General features: G+C 43.7%; 1 protein-coding gene across 1 annotated transcript in view; it reads left to right on the plus strand.

The window, feature by feature from the left end:
- ZNF683 (zinc finger protein 683) overlaps positions 1 to 3,536 on the plus strand; it is a 6,552-nt gene extending 3,016 nt beyond the window's left edge. Inside the window, exons 3-5 of the mRNA XM_069078428.1 lie at positions 525 to 1,192; positions 2,758 to 2,886; positions 3,303 to 3,536. Of these exons, the coding sequence (XP_068934529.1) occupies positions 525 to 1,192; positions 2,758 to 2,886; positions 3,303 to 3,425 (920 nt within the window). The 3' untranslated portion in view covers positions 3,426 to 3,536. The remainder of the gene's footprint in view (positions 1 to 524; positions 1,193 to 2,757; positions 2,887 to 3,302) is intronic.
- The last annotated feature ends 15,982 nt before the right edge of the window (positions 3,537 to 19,518 follow it).

The raw sequence follows: 19,518 nt of genomic DNA on the forward strand, positions 1-19,518 counted from the left end.
GAGCTGGGAAGAGCCTTAGAACACAGGATGTCAGAGCTGGGAGGGCCTTTAGAACACAGAATTGTCAGAGCTAGGAGGGCCCTTAGAACAGAATGTCAGAGCTGGGAGGGCCCTTAAAACACAGAATGTCAGAACTTGGAAGGGTCTTAGAACACAGGATGTCAGAGCTGGGAAGGTCCTTAGACTATAGAATGTCAGTGCTGGGAGATACCTTAAAACACAGTGAGCTTAGAGCATGGAATGTCAAAGCAGGGACATAGAATTTAGAACAAAAGACATAGAATGTGAAAGCTGGAGATGATCTTATAAGTCAGAGTGTCAGAACTGGGAGGAACCTTAGGGAGAGGAAGTTGTCTAAGGTAACTGAATTGGTTTGTTGCAGAGGCAGGGCTACCATCCTGGTGTCCAGACTTCTAATGCACCAGAATGGATTGATTTGGGTGGTGGGATGGAAAGGCTTCCCCCATGGAGTCATTGATTCTAACCACCATGTTTCTTCTCTGCCCCTACCCTTTCCCATTCAGTGCCTCCTCTTCCCCAAGAGCACAAGACTTCAGGGCCAGTTCTGGCCTCCACTGATGACCCTAACCTCATAGCCAAGTGCCTTCTGGGCAAGATGAAGGCAAAGAATGAGACTGGTGCCCTGAACCCAGCCATGGAGATTGTTCAAAGGAGCCCCAGCCCTCCTGTTTCACATCCCAGCCCAGCTCCCAGCTCCCTCAACGTGAAGCTTCCATTGAGGCCCCACCCCCTATGCCCTTCCTGCCCCCTTCTCTTGCCCATTAAGCCATTATCTTCTCTGGAGAACCCCTTCACCTATGGTCCTCACTACCCCCTCCTCTTTCTCCCATCCCTGGCCACCTCCTATCCTGGCAGGGCTGACCACTTGATGCTCCCTGATGGACCATATTCCCTTGGTCCCCACTCCCCTCTGCAGCTGGGGCCTTGGCCGATTCACTCTTCACCCTCATCTGCTGGGCTGTGGCCCACAGCTGAGGCCAGGGATGAGAGTTCTTCACCTTCTCAGTGCTGTTCGACAGGGTTGGACTCAGAGGCTGTTGCAGGCAAGGCTGGCAGGATCTTCACCTTGAGTACCACAGCCCTGCCCTATCCCCTGAAGAAAGAGAATGGCACCATCTTATACAAGTGTAATATTTGTGCCAAGAGCTTCAGGCAGCTCTCCAATCTCAAGGTAGCACACAACATCACCTCCTTCCCTATTCCAACTCCTCTTCTTCCTTCTTGGATCCCAATATCATTTCAATAAGCTTGACCATCCCAAACCAGCTGAATATATCATCCCTACCCCTCCTCCTCTCTGCTTCCAACCTCCACCAAGGAAAATTCTGAAAAAGGAGAAGAAAGAAGAGAGAGGAAAGAAAAGGGAAGGTTGGAGGGAATGGATACTAGAACATAAAAAGGAAAGGATATGGGTGGGATGGAAGTTCTGGAGGCACAGAGGTCAGTCCTGGTTGGGGAGGCCCCAAGATGTGGGATTGGCAGTGGCTAGTACAAGAGGATGTCTTCAAAGGTATAAATACATAAATGATTAGCGCTAGCTCCTAGGAGCTGATTGTTAAATTTTCAGTGTGAGAATTTTCACCTTGGAAAAAGGCAAACACTACAAATCAGAATAGGATATACTGTTTTAAGCATCTATACTTAAGAGGGTAATGGAGAAAATGTTAATAATGCAGAATAAATACCTGCATGTATTTTTTTTTCTTTTGGAAAGCCAGTTATTAAACATTTACCAGCATACCCTTCACTAGAAGGTAACTTAGAGATCATAGGTTCATAGATATCATGCTAGAAGGGATTTTAGAGGTCAGTAAGTCAAATTTTCTCATTTTATAGTTGAGAAAATTCAGATCCAGAAAAGTCAAGCTCTGTCCAGACAGAGCTAGCAAGAGGCAGAGCTGGGGTTTGAACACAGGCCTGCCAAATTCCAGATCCTCTGCTCTTTCCACTTGGCTTCACTACATCATCTGGCCTTACCCTCTTGGCCACTAACTAGCATGTGGTCAAGTGATCTGCACAAAGTAGATATTCAGTAAATGTTTCCAGAATTTAGATATTTAATTGGATTGAATTAAACTAGCTGTGTGACCCTGAACATGTCACATAGCTTTACTGATCATGATTTTCCTCAATTGTCTTTAAAAAAAGAATATAGGGGCGGCCAGGTAGCACAGAAAGTAAGAGCACCGGCTCCAGTGTTGGGATGACCTGGGGATCGAATCCAGGCTCAGACACTTAGCACCCACCAAGAAACACCAGGCCGTGTAACCTTGAGCAAGTTACTTAACCCCAATTGCTTAGGGGCGGCCAGGTGGCTCAGCAAGTAAGAGCACCGGCTGTCAGGATGACCTGGGGATCAAATCTGGGCTCAGATACTTCGCACCATACCTAGAAATAACTGACTGTGTAACCTTGAGCAAGTTACTTAACCCCGATTGCTTTAAAAAAATAAAATAAAAAAAGAATATAGAGGATCCCTAGGGGGTAGCTGAGAGGTCCTGGAAGAATGGAGATGTTGGGAGGGAAAGAAGGATGTGTAGGAGAAGAAGGGAAGGTCAAGAGACTGGAGGTTCATAAAGAGGAGAGCAAATAGAGAGGTTCATTGGGAAGGTAAAGAGATGGGGTGGGAGGTAGAAGGTCTAGGGAAACCTCTAGAGAAGATGAGAGCAGGAAGGACTGTCCTCCAGGGCAATTTGTCTCTGGCTGTTCACAGACCACCCTCATCCCTTCCCCCAGGTCCACTTCCGGGTCCATAGTGGAGAACGCCCCTTTCAATGTCCTATTTGTAAGAAGAGCTTCATCCAGCTCGCCCACCTGCAAAAACACCAGCTGGTCCACTCCGGGGAGAGGCCTTACCAGTGCTCGGTGAGATTGTCTGTCCTCCATCTGTCTCCTTGTGACTTAGTTTCCCCATCTATAAAATGAGAGGGTTGGGCTAGATGGCCTCTGAGGGCTCTTCTGGATCTTGATTATATGCCCTCCTCTCCCATCTATTAGGAGGCTGGAAAGGAGGATGGGGGAATGGGGGAAAGAATGCAGTATGGAAAATAGGGTCAGATTAATCAAGGAAGGCTCCGGAAGGAAGAAAAATCCAGTGCCAAAGTGAGAAGGAGAGATAGAAAGGAGCAGAGAGGGGAAGGCGGGTCAGTGCTTCTCAGGGCTGGGAGGCAGGGAGCTGAGTAGAGCAGTGAGCAGAGAGGCTGAGTCTAGATGGGGGATGGGAGAATACAGGGAACAGAGACCATAAGTGGGTGACACTCCTGCCTCTGCTCCCATACCAGGTTTGCCACAAATGTTTCAGCAGCAGCAGCAGCCTCAAAACTCATCTGCGGCTGCACGCAGGGGTCCGGCCTTTCCTTTACAGGCTGTGCCCCAGGCATGGCGACCAGCCCATCGGGCACTAGCTGTGCCTTCGTCCTGGCTATACTGTCTGCTTCCTTACTGCCTGCTGGCCCCATGTCTGGGAGGTGACCCCCAACTGGAGAAGCTAGCACTGTTGTGGCCAGTGGGCAGTACATAAGCCTATGGGTGCCTAGGGGAAGTTTCTGTGCCAGTCAGCCTGATTTTCAGGATCCCAGGAGCTGGGGAAGAGGCAGGCTGCTGAATCAGAAGACACTTCAGGGTAGCAAGCCTTTCTGAGTTGACCTGGAGGGTACAGTGTCCCAGGTCACAATCTCTCCTAGGAGCCATGCTTTGAGACTTTCTAACTGTGAGCCTCCAGTAGGGAGGAGCTGGGGAACGAGTGTGTTATAAAAATGATTGGAAGCTATCTAGGGCTATCTGGGTTAGATTTGACAGCCTCAAATATCCCTCCCTGCTCTGATATTCTGTGTTCTAAGGTCCCTTCCAGATCTGATATTCTGTGTTCTAAGGTCCCTTCTTTTTTTTCTTATTTAATATTTTTTTCTCCAATTACATGTAAAAATAATTTTAACATTCTTTTTTTTTTCAAATTTTGAGTTCCAAATTCTCTCCCTCCCTGCTCACCACTGAGAAAGCAAGCAATTTGACATAGGTTATACATGTGTAGTCATGCCAAACACATTTCCATGTAAGTCATTCTGTGAAAGAAAACACAGGCAAAAAACAAACAAACAAGAAAAATAAAGAAAAAATATCTTTGATCTGCATTCAGGCTCCACTGGTTCTTTCTCTGAAGATGGACAGCACCTTTCATCACAAGTCTTATAGAATTGTTTTGGGTTATTGTGTTGCTGAGAATAGTTGTTATTCATAGTAGATCATCATATAATATTGCTGTTACTGTGTACAATATTCTCCTGGTTCTGCAAGTTTCACCTTGTAACAGTTCATGTAAGTCTTTCCATGTTTTTCTGAGAGTATCCTGTTCATCATTTCCTAAAGCACAATAGTACTCCATCACAATCATATACAACAACTTGTTCAACTAGTCCCCAATTGATGAACATCCCCTCAATATCCAATTCTTTGCCACCACAAAAAGAGCTGCTATAAATATTTTTGTACACATAAGTCCTTTTCCTTTTTGTTGTTGTTTTTTAATCTCTTTGGGATATAGACCTAGTAGTGGTATTTAGTCAAAGGTTATGAATGGTTTTATAGCCCTTTGGACAGTTCCAAATTGCTCTCTAGAATGGTTAGATCAGTATACAACTTCTACAATATTACATTAGTGTTTTAATTTTCCCACATGTCCTCCAGCATTTGTCATTTTCCTTTTCTGTCATATTAGCCAATTCAACAGGTGTGAGGGAGTAGCTCAGAGTTGTTTTAATTTGCATCTGTCTCATCAATAGTGATTTAGAACATCTTCCCCCGCCCCCATATGACTATAGATAGCTTTGATTACTTTGTCTGAAAACTTCCTGTTCATATCCTTGGACCCATTTATCAACTGAGGAATGGCTAAAATTTGACTCTATTTTCCATATGTTTGAGAAATGAAGTTTTATGAGAGAAACTCACTGTAAAATTTTTACTCACAGTAATGATTACCAACTATGTATTTCCCTCCATCCTATTTTCCCTTTTTATCCTACTCTCTCCCTCCTTTTACCCTGTCCATTCTCAAAAGTGTTTTACTTTTGTCTTTTACCTCCCCCAAACTGACCTATCAGCACCCCCTTCTCTTATTCCCTCCCCTTCCTACTTTCCTGTATGGAAAGATAGATTTCTACACCCAAGTGTGTATATTATTCCCTCTTTGAGCCAGTTCTGATGAGAACAAGGTTCATGTGCTCCCCTCCCCACTTCCTCCATTTTCCCCTCCATTGTAAAATCTCTATCAGGTCTCTTTTATATCAGATAATTTATCCCATTCTACCTCTCCCTTTCTCTTCTCCCAGTGCATTCTTCTTTCTCATCCCTTAATTTTATTTTTTTCGATAATCATACCATCACATTCAACTCACACCTCTTCTTTCTATGTATACTCCTAACTGCCCTAATGATGAGAAAGTTTTTAGGAGTTGTAAATATCATTTCCCCATGTAAGAATATAAACAGTTTAACTTTATTGAATCCTTTATGATTTCTCCTCCTGGTTTACTTTTTTATGCTTCTTTTGTATCTTGTATTTGGAAGTCAAAATTCAGCTCTAGTCTTTTCATCAGGAATGCTTGAAAGTCCTCTATTTCACTGAATATCCATTTTTTCTCCTGGAGGATTATACTCAGTTTTGCTGGATAGATTATTCTTGGTTTTAATCCTAGCTCTTTTGCCCTCTGTAATATCACATTCTAAGCCCTCTGATCCTTTAATATAGAAGATGCTGAATCTTATGCTATCCTGACTATCGCTCCACAATATTTGAATTGTTTCTTTTCAGCTGCTTGCAATATTTTCTCCTTTATCTGGGAGGTCTGGAATTTGGCTATGACATTCTCGAGAATTTTCATTTTGGGATCTTTTTCAGAAGTTCATCAGAGGATTCTTTCAATTTCTATCTTACCCTCTGGTTCTAGAATATCAGAGCAGTTTTCCTAGCTAATTTCTTGAAAGATGCCATCTAGGCTATTTCTTTGATCATGACTTTCAGGTAGTCCAATAATTCTTATGTTTTCTCTCCTGGATCTATTTTCCAGGTCAGTTTTGTTTTTTTTTCCAATGAGATATTTCACATTTTCTTCTATTTTTTTTTTTCATTTTTTCAAGTTTGTTTGATTATTTCTTTTTTTTTTTTAAGCAGTTGGGGTTAAGTAACTTGCTCAAGGTTACACGGCCAGTTATTTCTGGGTGTGGTACTGAGTGTCTGAGCCCGGGATTCAATCTCCAGGTCATCCCAACACTGGAACTGGTGCTCTTACTCGCTGAGCCACCTGGCTGCCCCTTATTTGATTATTTCTTAATGTCTCATAAAGTCATTAGCTTCCATTTGCCCAATTTTAACTCTTAAGGAATTATTTTCTCCAGTGGGCTTTTGTACCTCCTTTTCCATTTGGCCAACGCTGCTTTTCGGGGCATTCTTTTATTCATTGGATTTTTGTGCCTCTTTTACCATTTGGCCTAGTTTGTTTTTTAAGGTGTTATTTTCTTCAGTATTTTTTGTGCCTCCTTTACCAAGCTGTTGACTCTTTTTCATGATTTTCTCGGATCACTCTCAATTCTCTTCCCAATTTTTCTTCTACCTCTCTTACTTGGTTTTTAAAATCCTTTTTGAGCTCTTCCATAGCCTGAGACCAATTCATATTTTTGTTTGAGGCTTTGGATGCAGGAATTTTGACTTTGCTGTCTTCTTCTTAGTATGGTTTGGTCTTTCTTTTCACCATAGTACTTTCTGTGGTCAGAATGTTTTCTGTTGTTCACTCATTTTCCAGTCTATTTCTTGACTTTTAACTCTATGCTAGACTGGGGCTCTGCTTCCCAAGTGGAGTGGACACTGTTTCATATTTCAGGTTTTTTGTGCAGCTGTTTTCAGAAGTGATTCTGGGGACCTGTAAGTTTTTGGCTTTCTTAAGGTAGTATGTCTAGGGAGAGGTCTGTTTACTACTCTCCTGTACTATGCACTGGTTTGTGAGGGACCACAAGTACTTTTTTCAACCCTGCCACTGCTGCCACTGATTCAGTCACCTTGAGGCCTGATCCTGGTTTTCTGGGGCCTGGGCCTGGCCTGTGCTCCTCTCTCACCCTGGTGCAGCAAACAGAACCTTTCCTGCTGACCTTCTAAGTTCTCTTGGGCTGGAAAATTGTTTCACTCTATCTTTTTGTGGGTTCTGACACTCTAGAATTTGGTTAGAGTCATTATTTAAAGGTATTTGAAGGTGCTTAAGGGAGATCTCAGGTGAATCCCTGCCTTTACTCCATCATCTTGGCTCCATCCTGACCTCTAAGGTCTCTTCTCTCTCTGACATGAGGTGTTCTAAGTTCCTTCCAAATTCTTAGATTCTCTGTCCCAAAATCCCCTAGCCCTGGTATTTTATGTTTTAAGGGCCCTCGCAGCTCTGACATTCTGTATTCTAAGTGCCCTCCCGGCTTTGACATCCTGTGTTCTGAGGTCTCTCCCAGCTCTGACGTTCTATGTTCCATTATGGATCTTCAAAAGGAAGGGGGTCTTCTGTTGCCTAGAGCTCATCCGTAGCTCACCTTCACAGCCTTCCTTTACATCTTGGCTAGTCCCCCAGAGGAAAATTGGAATGTAGCTGACTGGCACCTTCTGGGCGGCCAAATGAGGGACATTGTAGCCCAGTGTTTCTCTGCCTCACAACTGACTAACTGGGACATGAGAGGGGGCATCTCTGAGTGGACCACAATTCCCTCCTCTTCCTGCCTCTCTCACCACCTGGGGGAGATGGGAAGGGCAGTAGGAGACAACCCATACGAAGGCTCTTGAGAATAGCTCTTAATGAGCATCTTTTTCATTTTCTTTGTACAAGAAAGGCTATGTGGCAAGGGCCACAAAACAAATGCTCGTTGAATTAATTTAATTTGAGGGACCTCTGCACACAGAAATTGAGAATTGGGAGGCATTTTAGAGGGTGGCTGTTCCAGCCTTGCTTATTCAACAGAAGAGGGGCTGAGATATAGAGGGAGGAAGGAGTTTCCCCAGATCAGAAGACCAGAATGGGTGATACTCAGACCCTGGTGTTCTGGATCTTTCCCACTGCCTCTCACTGGTCACAACCCAAATCATCATCAACATCAGCAAATATTTCTAAAGCCGCTACTCTGGAGGAGAAATGGGGTGGACTGAGGGCAAAAAGAGCTAGCCTGGGCTAAACATCCCAGACAATTCTCTGAGATCCCACATTGAAGAGAAGGTATGGACTTCCATGGGTAGAGTGAGTTTCCTCATCATTAGCTGCTCTTTCACTCCCTCAGTCTCCCAGACATAGGCCTTCCATTTCCTCCTGACTGCAACCACTTCTTTTGCCTGAGAATCTCTTCTTTGAACAAAGGCTCCAAGTGTTCCGCTTCCCCTTTTACCCCTGAAACAACTACCACAGGATTTCCAGTTTAAAAAATTTTAAACTCTTAGTCCTAACAGGGACACGGAATATGAAATAATACCAATGGGGGATCATAGATCTTGGGTGGAAGGGACCATTTGACAGATGTAGAAACTGAGACTGAGGGAGGTTATGACTCACCCAAAGTCACACAGATAAGTATGAGTCAGAGGTGGGATTTGAACCCAAGTCCTCTGACCTCAGATATTACAAGGTTATAAGAAGTCCTCAAAACCTCACAAAAAACTTTCTTTGTGGTGCTCCCAGAATGTCAGTGGAGTGCCCCACCAGAGGTCATAGAGCTCCTGCACTCCTTCTGGTCCTAAGAGCCAAGTTTGCAGTTTATCTATCTGTCCTTCCTTTGTTGGGTGAGCTGGTTTTCCTGAATTTCCTGCTCCCTTTATAAGACAGAACTCATACTAGGTCTCCCCCTTCGCCCCCATCCCACAGAGGAGGCACAGGCACTCCTAACTGTATAACGGGGTACCCCTCCTTAAGATAGCATACTCTTGCTGGCCTTGTCAAACCTCTTCTGTTGTGAATGTGTTCCCCTCTAGGCCTGACTTCCTTCTAGTCTGTATATAAATATCTATATATGTAGGCATCATCTCCCCTTTTAGAATGTAAGGTCCTTGAAAGCAGGGATTGTTTTTGCTTTTTTCCTGTATTCTTAGGACTTAGCCTGGTATATGGCAAATGCTTAACATATTTTGATGGATTGTTTGGTACAACTCCCAGTCATCCAAAGGGATATTCCAGGACCTATACATCCTTTAGCAAGCACCCAGGTATCTCCCCACGAGTGATCAGCCCTATGAGAAGTTGTCCGAGGGCAGTAGATGGAGAGGTTCCCTGGATTCCTGCAGTTATGGGTACTAAAGAAGGACTCTGGTGCATAAAAGACTGGGGTGAATATAATAGGGAGGAGCTTCTCAGATTAAAACTGTTGGTCTCTACCCCAGCCTTTTCTAGACATCCCCTGACTACAGATCCAGTGCTATAGAGGAGAGAAAGCTGAGTAAAGGATAAAAACAGTCCCGGTCTTCAAGGCCCGAACATTCTACTGGAGTGAGAGAAACAAACCTGAAGTAGATGCACAATTATACAACGTAATTTCAAGAGGAGGAGAACATTAATCCCTGAGGCCCTGGGGAGGTCGAGAAATGCCTCAGTAGGAGAGGGCATCTGAGTTGGGTCTGGGAGGAAACGGGATTCTAAAAAGAGGAGTGAGTTAAGTCCAAGCCTGTAACAGCCCAGAGGCACCAGGAAGCAGATGGAATGTTGTGTACAAGGAACGAGAGGCCAGTTTGGTTGGAATAGAGTGTGTATGCAGGAGAGGAATAGGAAATGAGACTGGAAAGGTAATGGGAATGAGATTGTGGGGGGCTTTCAATACCCTGTAAACCCATATAGACCATCTCCAATCATCCTGATCGATACCTGGCCACTGGACCCACATGGCTCTGGAGGAGAGAGTAAGGCTTTGCACAGCCCTACCTCACTTAAACCCAATCTGCTTGCACATCATGCCATTACCTTCCTGATGTCAAAAATGAAGGACAAACAACAAACCCATGCAGATACAGGGAGGTCCTTATCCCAAGTCCCACTTGCTCTGCCAAATCAGTTCCCTGAGTGTGTTTGGTTACATCTCCTCTTAGTTCTAGAGGTATCCCCAAAGGGTTATGGGCTCTTTCTGATGCTGTTGGCTCAAGTTCCCAACCTACTGTGTTCTTCTCAATATAATTTTATCCCATGCTGGACCTGGAGTCAGAAAAACTTATCTTCTTTAATTCAAATCGGCCTCAGACACTGACTAGCTATATGACCCTGGGCAAGTCACTTAACCTCATTTGCCTCAGTTTCCTTACCTGCAAAATGATCAGGACAAGGAAATGGCAAACCATTCCAGTATCTTTGCCAAGAAAACCCCAAATGGGGTCACCAAGAGTCAGACACAACTGAAAAATGACTAAACTGAAAATAATATCAATACCATTGATCAGTTCAACCAGTGAATAGCTCCTCAATATCACCAACAGCCCATTGACATCCATTAGCTTTTAGAAAGGGATATTTAATGAAAAGATATTAACAGGAACCAATGTACAAAAACTTTACCCCAAACCGCAGTTGCTAGGGGGAATGAACTCAAAGGTAAATCGGTTGCCACAAAACATTTGCATAACCAAATTCACTTCTAAGTGTGGATAACACCAGGACATTATTCCCCTTGCTGCAGTACTCAAGATCCTGGCTACCAAGCTTATCCCATTCCTGGAGTGGCTTCCAAAGGTTACTCCTCAGGGCCATGCTCCTGACTAGGCTTGACTCCAACTCCCAGACCTCTAGCAATTCTAGTGACCCTTCAAAGCTCGTGAGGTTGTAACCTCCTCTGCTCTGTCTCCAATACTCATTCACCTAAGGGCAGGAAAGAATGAAACAGATAGATAGGAAAACAGTTGGGCCACATACTCCTGGCAATATGTAGGCCTGGGTGGGAAGAGCATTTTGCTGGCTGTACGTTTCTCCCCACCAAGAGGCTCACGTCTGTCTGACTCATCACAACCAGGAAAGAGTGATTTGTCCTGTCAGTCCCTCCTGTAGTGTACACATTCAGTCTGAGCTGGTACTCCTGAATCTCCTACCTCTAGGAGAACTTCTATAAGGCGGAGTCCATTCCAAAGTTTCCCCGCCATCCTCTCTTTGGTGGGTCCCACTCCAGAAGTCAAGTAAATTAAAAGGCCTTTTATTCACCAGGCGAGGAATAGTTGCAGTATATCTGTGCATATTCTGAGTGGGGCAAGGTCCTCCATTCTGTGGCAGTGCTCACTTCCAGAAGCTGTTTTCCCAAGCATCTTCGTGGGTTGGCATCAGAGTCTGTTGGACGGTTCTCCCCAGTTACAGTCACACTGAGAAGTTTGTACAGGATCCTAGAGTTATTGGAGGTTTCTGAGCACTCTCTGTGCTTTAGTCATTGTGCAATCTGGCTGTCTCTAGGCATCTATCCATCTGTCACACCTATCTATCATTTATCCATCTGTCTGTGCTGGTCAGTCATTTTTCAGTTAGGTCCAACTCTTCATGACCCCATTTGCGGTTTTCCTGGCAAAGATACTGGAATGATTTTCCAATTTCTTCTCTAGCTCATTTTACATATGAGGAAACTGAGGCAAATAAGGTGAAGTGACTTGCCCAGGGTCACCCAACTGTAATTGTCTGAGGATGGATTTGAATTCAGAAACGGGAGTCTTCCTGACTCCCGGTCTGGCATTCTGTGCACTATGGCGCCACCTAGCTGCTGTGCCTGTCAATACATATATGTATATGTACATAGATAAATGTAACAAAGAATCTTACCTAGCCAAGAATTCCTATGTGTGAAGTTGTGCTACTTTCCTAACTAATGTACTTCTTGCTATTTTGAAACCCTTGCATTTCTTGGTAGCAGGAATAAAAACACCAACGGTAGTAGGCCAATTCTAGTGTGGAACACTGAACACTTGCCAGATTCCTCTGATATCTTGCTTAGTTTTTCTGGGCAGCTTCTTTAGGCCCAATCCCTCTTTCTTGTTTCTTTGTTAGGATTGATCCTCTGGAGAGCAGAAGGGAGGGGAGGGGAGGACAGGGCCTGGGCCTAGGGCCTACTATTTCAATTGTATGGGGAACTCCCAGGTGAGAAAAATCCTTCTCCTGATGCAGGTTAACACCTCATCTGTAACACATGGACTTAGAGGGTTGTCTAGTCCCCTGAGAGGTTCAGTGACTTGCTCAGGGTCACAAAGCCAGAACATACCAGATGGTGTTTAAATTTAGGATTCCTTGGTTCTGAGTTTAGCTCTCTATCCACTGTCCCAGTAGTGAGAGACTCAAATAGAAACATCCCCTGTGGTTTTCATATTGACTTAGAAAACCACAAATTAGCATTAGCTATGTTGTATTGTATTTTTATTTATTTTGTTAAGCATTTCCCAATTACATTTTAATCTGGTTTGGGCTATAGTTATGAGTTTTACAGGCCTCATGGGACCCAATAGGCCCTGAGTTTTGTACCTCTCCACAACACTATGTTGCCTTTCAGACATATTTAGTAGGAGCGAGTATTTAAAATCTTATCATTGATAGGGGATGGTTATATAAGTTGTGGCAGAATTCAGGGAAACCTTAGGAGATTTATATGAACTGACAGAATGAAGCAAGCAGAAGAACCATTTTTACAATGATCACATTATAAAACACCTTTGAAAGACTTAAGAATGTTAATCGATGCAATGACCAGTGATGAATCAAGGAGACAGATGAGGAAGATTAGGAAGACTAATGCCTCTTATCTCTTAGTGCACAGGCGATGACTTGTACAGACAGAATGAGCCGTTCATATTCAGACATGACCATTGCAAAATAAACTTGTTTTGCTTAATTATGCTAACAGGGAGGGGGGAGGGGTAAGAATGGAGGGAGTGATAGTAGTGCAAACAAAAATAGATCGCATTTTTTTATTTTTGTTTTTTTGGTCACGTTTTTGAACAAGCTATATGTAATAGGTCTGCAATGTCATATACAACCCCTGTTTTCTGGTCGTCTTTGTAAATGCAAATCATTTGCTGTTCTTCTAGTTCATAATATAAAACAACACAAGTCATGGTCCATGAATATAATGAAATATTACTGTGCTGAAAAGAATGATGAATATAACTAATTCAGAAAAGCATAAGAAGACTATCAACTGATACAAAAGGGAAGTAAGTAGAGTCAGGAAAACAACATATACACAATGATTCTAATAATAATAGCTCACATTTATATAGTGCTTTATAGCTAGGTGATGCCATAGTGGATAGAATGCAAGTCCTGGAGTCAGAAAGACTCCTCTTCATGAGTTCAAATCTAACCTCAGATACTTACTAACTGTGTGACCCTGGGCAAGTCACTTAACCCCGTTTGCCTCAGTTTCCTCATCTGTAAAATAAGTTTGAGAAGGAAATGGCAAACCGCTCTTGCATATCTTTGCCAAGAAAATCCCAAATGGGGTCATGAAGAGTTGGCCACGATTGAACAACATTCTTTCATGTCATGGAGAGTCAGACATGACTGAAAACAAGTGAAAGGGTAAAAGGTTTGCAAAGTACTTTACAAATATTTCTCATTTTATCCTATCAACAAACCAGGAATGTAGGTGATATTACTATGCCCATTTTACAGAACTTGCCCAAAGTCACAGTTAGTAAGAGTTTAATGCAGAATTCAAATTAAGGATTTCCTGACTTCAGGTCCACTCCACCACCTAATGGGCATTGTTTACAATAAAGCAATGTAGATGGAAAGAACCAAAAGCTGAGAAATTATAATAACCAGATTTGGCCCCATAAGAGATATGAGATGGCATGTCCCTTTACTGATTTGCAGAGGCAAGGGACTGTTCCATGGATATTCAGTGTAACAGTATTCCATGGATGTGGAATGCTGCATTAGATTTTCAATATATTGGTTAGTTGTGCTGAATTCAAAGAATCACCAAATTTAGTCCTTGGAAGGGAACCTAGCTTCCATTTATTGCAACTCATACAAGAAAGCAATCCCCATTATATCTTCCCCAACAAGTAACCTTCTTGTCTTTTCCTCAAGGCCTCCATGGAGGGGATCCCATGGCAGTCCATTCCATTATTGGACAGCTCTAATTGATAGGGAATTTTTTCCTGACATCAAGCCTCAGTCTGTCTCTTTGTAACTTCTACCCATCCTTCCTAGTTTTGCTTTCTGAGGCCAAACAGAACAACCCCAATTCCCCTTCCTCATGACAGGCTGTTTTGTCCTCCCCTGAGCCTTCTCTTCATGCTAAACATGGACAGCTCCTTCAACTCATCCTCATAGACATCAGCCTTGAGTCTTGGCCATTTGGGCCCAGATGGAAGCTTTTCTAAGAAGTTAGAGTTTGGAAAAGATCGGGAGACCTTCTTGGTTGGTTTTAGGAGTGAAAGCAAAAAAGTAAGAAACAATGAACACTTACAAGTAGCCTGCTGGTGTGGACCAGAATCTTTTCAGGGAGTTCTGCCTCTCACGTTGTCTGGTAAGTGCTAGGAAGTTGGTCTTGGATTGTTCTTTTTTTTTTTCTTTTTGGAGGGGTGAAGACAGGGTAATTGGGTTAAGTGACTTGCCCAAGGTGACACAGTAGTAAGTGTTACATGTCTGAGGTTGGATTTGAACTCAGGTCCTCCTGACTCCAGGGCCGGTGCTCTATTCACTGTACCACCTAGCTGCTCCCTTGGGTTGTTCTTAAGGGTTGTGTTTTTTTCTTTGTGATTTTACTGAAAATGTAAATGTTAACAGATTTCATAGCAAATGGGCAATAAGCGTCAAATCCTAACAGGAGGTGAGACGGCCTTAATTATTCATATAGATGAGGACACAGACCTGTGAATTCATTGGTATGAGGAACTGCTCCTTGAAATGGAGATTGGCACCTTCTCTCAAACTCAGTCTAAGAGAGTTAGCTAGAATACTTAGTGCCTTGTCTAGGGTCATACAGTCAGTTTGTGTCAGAGACAGGACTGGAATCAGGATCTTCCTGGTTCTGAAGCTAGTATCTCTGTATTCATTACCCTAAATTGCCTCTCGTATACATATTTTTGTTGTTGTTCAGTGGTTTTTATGATCTTTATGATCCCTTTTCAGGGGTTTTCTTGGCAGAGATATTGAAGTGATTTGCCATTTCCTTCTTCAGTGGATTAAGGCAAACAGGGTTAAGTGACTTGCCCAGGGTCACACAGCTAGGAAGTGTCCAAGGTCAGATTTGAACACAAATCTTCCTAACTCCAAGCCTGGCACACTATGCCTTATTGGTACCACCCGGCTGCCCTCTATTTATATATAGCTATGTATAAATGTGTGCATACATGTGTAATAGGACTAGTTTGGTCTATGAGGATGGGGTGGGAAAAGGGAGGGGAGGAGCCAGTCTTTGAAGTGTGCATAGATATTGTCTGCCTGGTTTCAGTCCAGGCAACCTTGTGGTCCTGGACAGAGTTAATGAACCCACCACCTGTGAAAAGTTGGATGGGCAGGCTAACTGGACCTCTGGAGCCAGAATGGAGCTCAGGGGCTGCTGAGCCTCTAACTTGGTCTTTCATCATTCTTTTTTCTTTTCCAGCTCTAAGGAGGCAGGTCTGCTTAGGGAGTGGGCCACAGTCTCCCTGCCATGACTGCTCACTCTCCCAGACTCACGAGGTCACCTGAGATCAGGAAAGAAGAAACTCAAGGAAACAGCAGCATCAGTCATGGCCGGGTGAGAGAAGGGTGACTGCCTTGCAGCCACTGGAAGACCAATGCTCCTCCTACCTGGGAAGGAAAAGTAGAAGAACAAAGAATATTTGACAGTTGCCTTTTTTGAATACTCACAAGGCTCCGGAAGCCCTGAGTTATCAGTTTTTTGATTTACAACCAATACAAAGGCTTTTTGTCACTGCCTACTGCCAACAGGACCAGGAACCATTGCTCCTTATGTTAATGACAAGCCTTAATTAAGCACCTACTATGTACTGAGTACTTGGCATATGAAAGAAGGCAACCCTCCCTCCCCCCCAAAACAGCCCAGTCCTTGCTCTCAAGGAACAAATAGGCCACTTTGTACAAACAAGACAAATACAGGATAAATTGGACACCATGGTGGCTTGGCCTGAAACCAGGCCAGGAATATTCTGTGTATGCTCCAAGGACTGGCTCCCTTCCCCCTACCCCACAGGCACCTATTATTACATTTGTTTATGGATTAGAGCAAACAATGTTGATTCGTTCACACTCCTCAGAGGGAAGGTGGACCTTGCATCTGGAAAATTCTAAGAAGCAAACATGCCCTTCTATATATTGGTAGGGGTATAGAGACCAGACCTAATGGAAAGCATTGCAGCAGTTAAAAGGGTTGCTGGCTTCATCATGGAGGACCACCTGATTTGGTGTCTCCTGATTTAAAATCTGGTATCCTAGGTCTGCTAGGTGGCAAAGTGGATAGCACTCTGGGTCTGGCTGCTTCCCCTAGCTCAAAGCACATTTTTCTGTGGCATTTACTAATTACTGATATCCTTGAGCCCTGAACATCTCAATTTTTGTTTGAGATTAGATTCCTCTGTAATCACTTGAGTTCAACAAATGTTTATTGGATATCTACTCTGTTTGGGGTCTTTTGCAGGGTTGTATTGGTAAAGGTTTAACAACCAGCTCTGGAGTGGGGGGAATATATATACAACACACTTTTAAATTTAATATGTATCATTAACATTTTTCTATTGCTTTTTTAGATCTGGGCAATTAACAAAAGAATAATCAAGTCCTGATTTGCCTATTTCTGAGGCATAAGTGGCCATACCAGAAATTTAACAATTGACTCTCTGGAGCCTGGATGAGCCAGATCCTGCTCACTGCTTGATGCCAGGGGCAAACCCCGCTCCCCGTCCCTACCCTCAAATAGCCAGCAGTCTAGTTGAGGGAATCCATGTGTACAAATTGCTATAGCACAAGTCAGAATGAGAAAATCCTGGAGAAATCAGAGAGACCAGGGGATTTGTGATAGGGCAGAATGGTGTAACTCCTTTAACAGGGGAATCAGGGAAGACTGTATGGAGGATTCAGCACTGGAGCTGAGCTCTGAAAGAGGAGCAGGATTTCGATAGGCAGAGACTGGAGGCTGGGGGACCAGCCAGGTAGGGGTGATGAGAGAGATGCGTTACTAGTGGGAGCTGAGGCTAATCTCTTGGTCGGTCGGCAGCGTTCAGCACCTACTTGTCTCTGTCTCCCCCTAGTGATCATCATGGCATCCTGCACACCAGGCTCCAGCGTTTGCAGAGGGACCACGTTTAGAACACAGAAACAAACCCCCTCCTTCCTTCCTGCAGAGTCTCTTCCTCCTGCCTGCTGAGTGTCCATAGACTTTCAGGCGTATCCTCCTTTTTTTTCCCAGGATAGAAGAGCCCCTGGAGACCCTCTCTAGACCTCTGCCTCAGAGGGCCAGTTATAGGTGTTGGTCTGTTTATATGTGCCCACGCCTTTGTGAGGGGCAGCTAGGTGATGCCGTAGATAGAGTACCAGCCCTGGAATCAGGAAGACCCGAGTTGGAATCCGAGCTCAGACACTCACTAGCTGTGTGACCCTAGGCAAGTCATTTAACCCTGTTTGCCTCAGTTTCCTCATCTGTAAAATGAGCTGGAAAAGGAGATGGCCAATCACCCCAGTAGCTTTGCCAAGAAAACCTCAAGTAGGGTCATAAAGAGTGGGCATGACTAAAACAACTCTTTGTGAACATGTTTGTCTGGGCACATCTATACCTATGCAGGTGTCTGTGCATAAATGCAGATCCTGGGGTTTTGTGGTTTTCTGAAATTTGGGCTCAGACATCCCAGGCTCCACTTCCCCTTGCTGCCCAAAGTTGCTTCAAAAACAACGTTGTGTGTTGGAATCAATCAACCAATGAATCAAGAAGCATTTATTAAGTGCCTACTATTTGCCAAGCACTACATTCATTAGGCACTGGCATCTTTAAAACAGGAATAATAACATCTACTACCTACTTCATGGGGTTGTTGGGAGGAACAAACTTTGTAAAATGTAAAACTAGAGAAATAATAAGAACAATAAGCATTATGCCATCTGTGCAGTAGTTTATGGCTTTTGCACATTATTTCATTTGATCCTTGGATGCAGGTCTCACTGTCCCGTCATCTTCTGACTTTCTATCCCCCCCCCCCCCCCAATGCTTTTGACTGTAGTGAGTGGGCTATTCTGCTTGAGGCCACCAGGAGTCATCTGAAGAGGGGTCATGGACTAGAGCTAAGGACAAAGGCTGGAGGAGGAAGAGAAGGAGAGGTAAATAGGAGCTTGAGCCTGAACAACAGAATGTAAGGTTTGCTGTTAAGTACTACAGGCTGTATTTATTGTTTTCTAGTAGAATGTTAAGCTCTTTGAGGGCAGGAGCCCATTGGCTGATTCTTATGAGCATGCTCTGTCAGGCAATTCCCCCCATCTCTGCCTATGCAAGGGACACTTTGGGGATATTCTATGGTTCTTTTCCATCTGCTTACTGTGTGTCAAAAAGGGGCCTTTTTGACTGGCTGCCTACTGGGGACTAGGTGTTCATACCAAAGAAGCTAACTGTTCTTTCTTGGTGGTGATCTAGACAATAAATGCTTCAAGCCCCTGGGTAGGGAGAGAGGAAGATCTAAAGCCAGCAGTTCTCCCCATCCATACCCACATGTATCTGTGAATAATAATGATAATAGACAGCATTTATAGATCTCCTAGATTTCCAAAGTGATTTACAAACATGATCTCATTTGTCTACACAACAGTCCTGAAAGGTAATCATCATTATTCCCCCCCATTTTACAGAAAAGACACATGAGCCTCTGTTCTTTGCTTCTGACTTATTCCCTGTTTCTAGGTTAAGGAGTATCAACAACAGCTGGGATTTTGGGAGCTTTAAAAGGTCAGAAGTTGTATTAGAGCTTGCCCTTAGAAGCAGACCCTGGGGAAGTCCCCACAACCCACTTAAAGAGCTGGGAGAAGCATCCCTTGAGTTTGTAAAGGTCATATTTGGGTTTTATCTGCTATTTTGATCAACACAGCACCCTGGGCAGAGCAGGCTCTCCAAAGAGGCCCATATAGGTCACTGAATCTCCCATCTTTGGTTCTTTCCATGCCTGGAAATCTCTCCCTGACTGCCTTTGGATGCCCAGGTTTCCTTCAAGATTCAGCTTAGGTTTCTGCATGAGGCTTTTTCTGGTTTCCCCCAGGGCCATTACATTCCCCCAAGGTTACTTTATATCTGCCATGTGTGTGTTTTCTATGTACCAAAATATGTGCAAGTTGTGCGTTCCTTGAAAGCAGAAAAGATTTCCTTTTTTTTTATTCCTTTCCCTGAGCAAAATGCCTGTTGAATAAGAGATATTTAATAAAGGCTTGTTGATTGATAAATTCACTTTTAATTGAATCTCTACTTTCCAAAGGAGGAAACAGATTCAGAGATTAAGTAACTTTCCTAGGGTCCTAAGCCTAGTCAGGTGTCCAGTAGAAAGCGATTTGAGGG

This window comes from Petaurus breviceps, unplaced genomic scaffold (assembly GCF_028583685.1).
Source record: "Petaurus breviceps papuanus isolate PSGF00001 unplaced genomic scaffold, PetGlider_PUasm1.0 91041, whole genome shotgun sequence".
Classification (NCBI taxonomy): domain Eukaryota; kingdom Metazoa; phylum Chordata; class Mammalia; order Diprotodontia; family Petauridae; genus Petaurus; species Petaurus breviceps.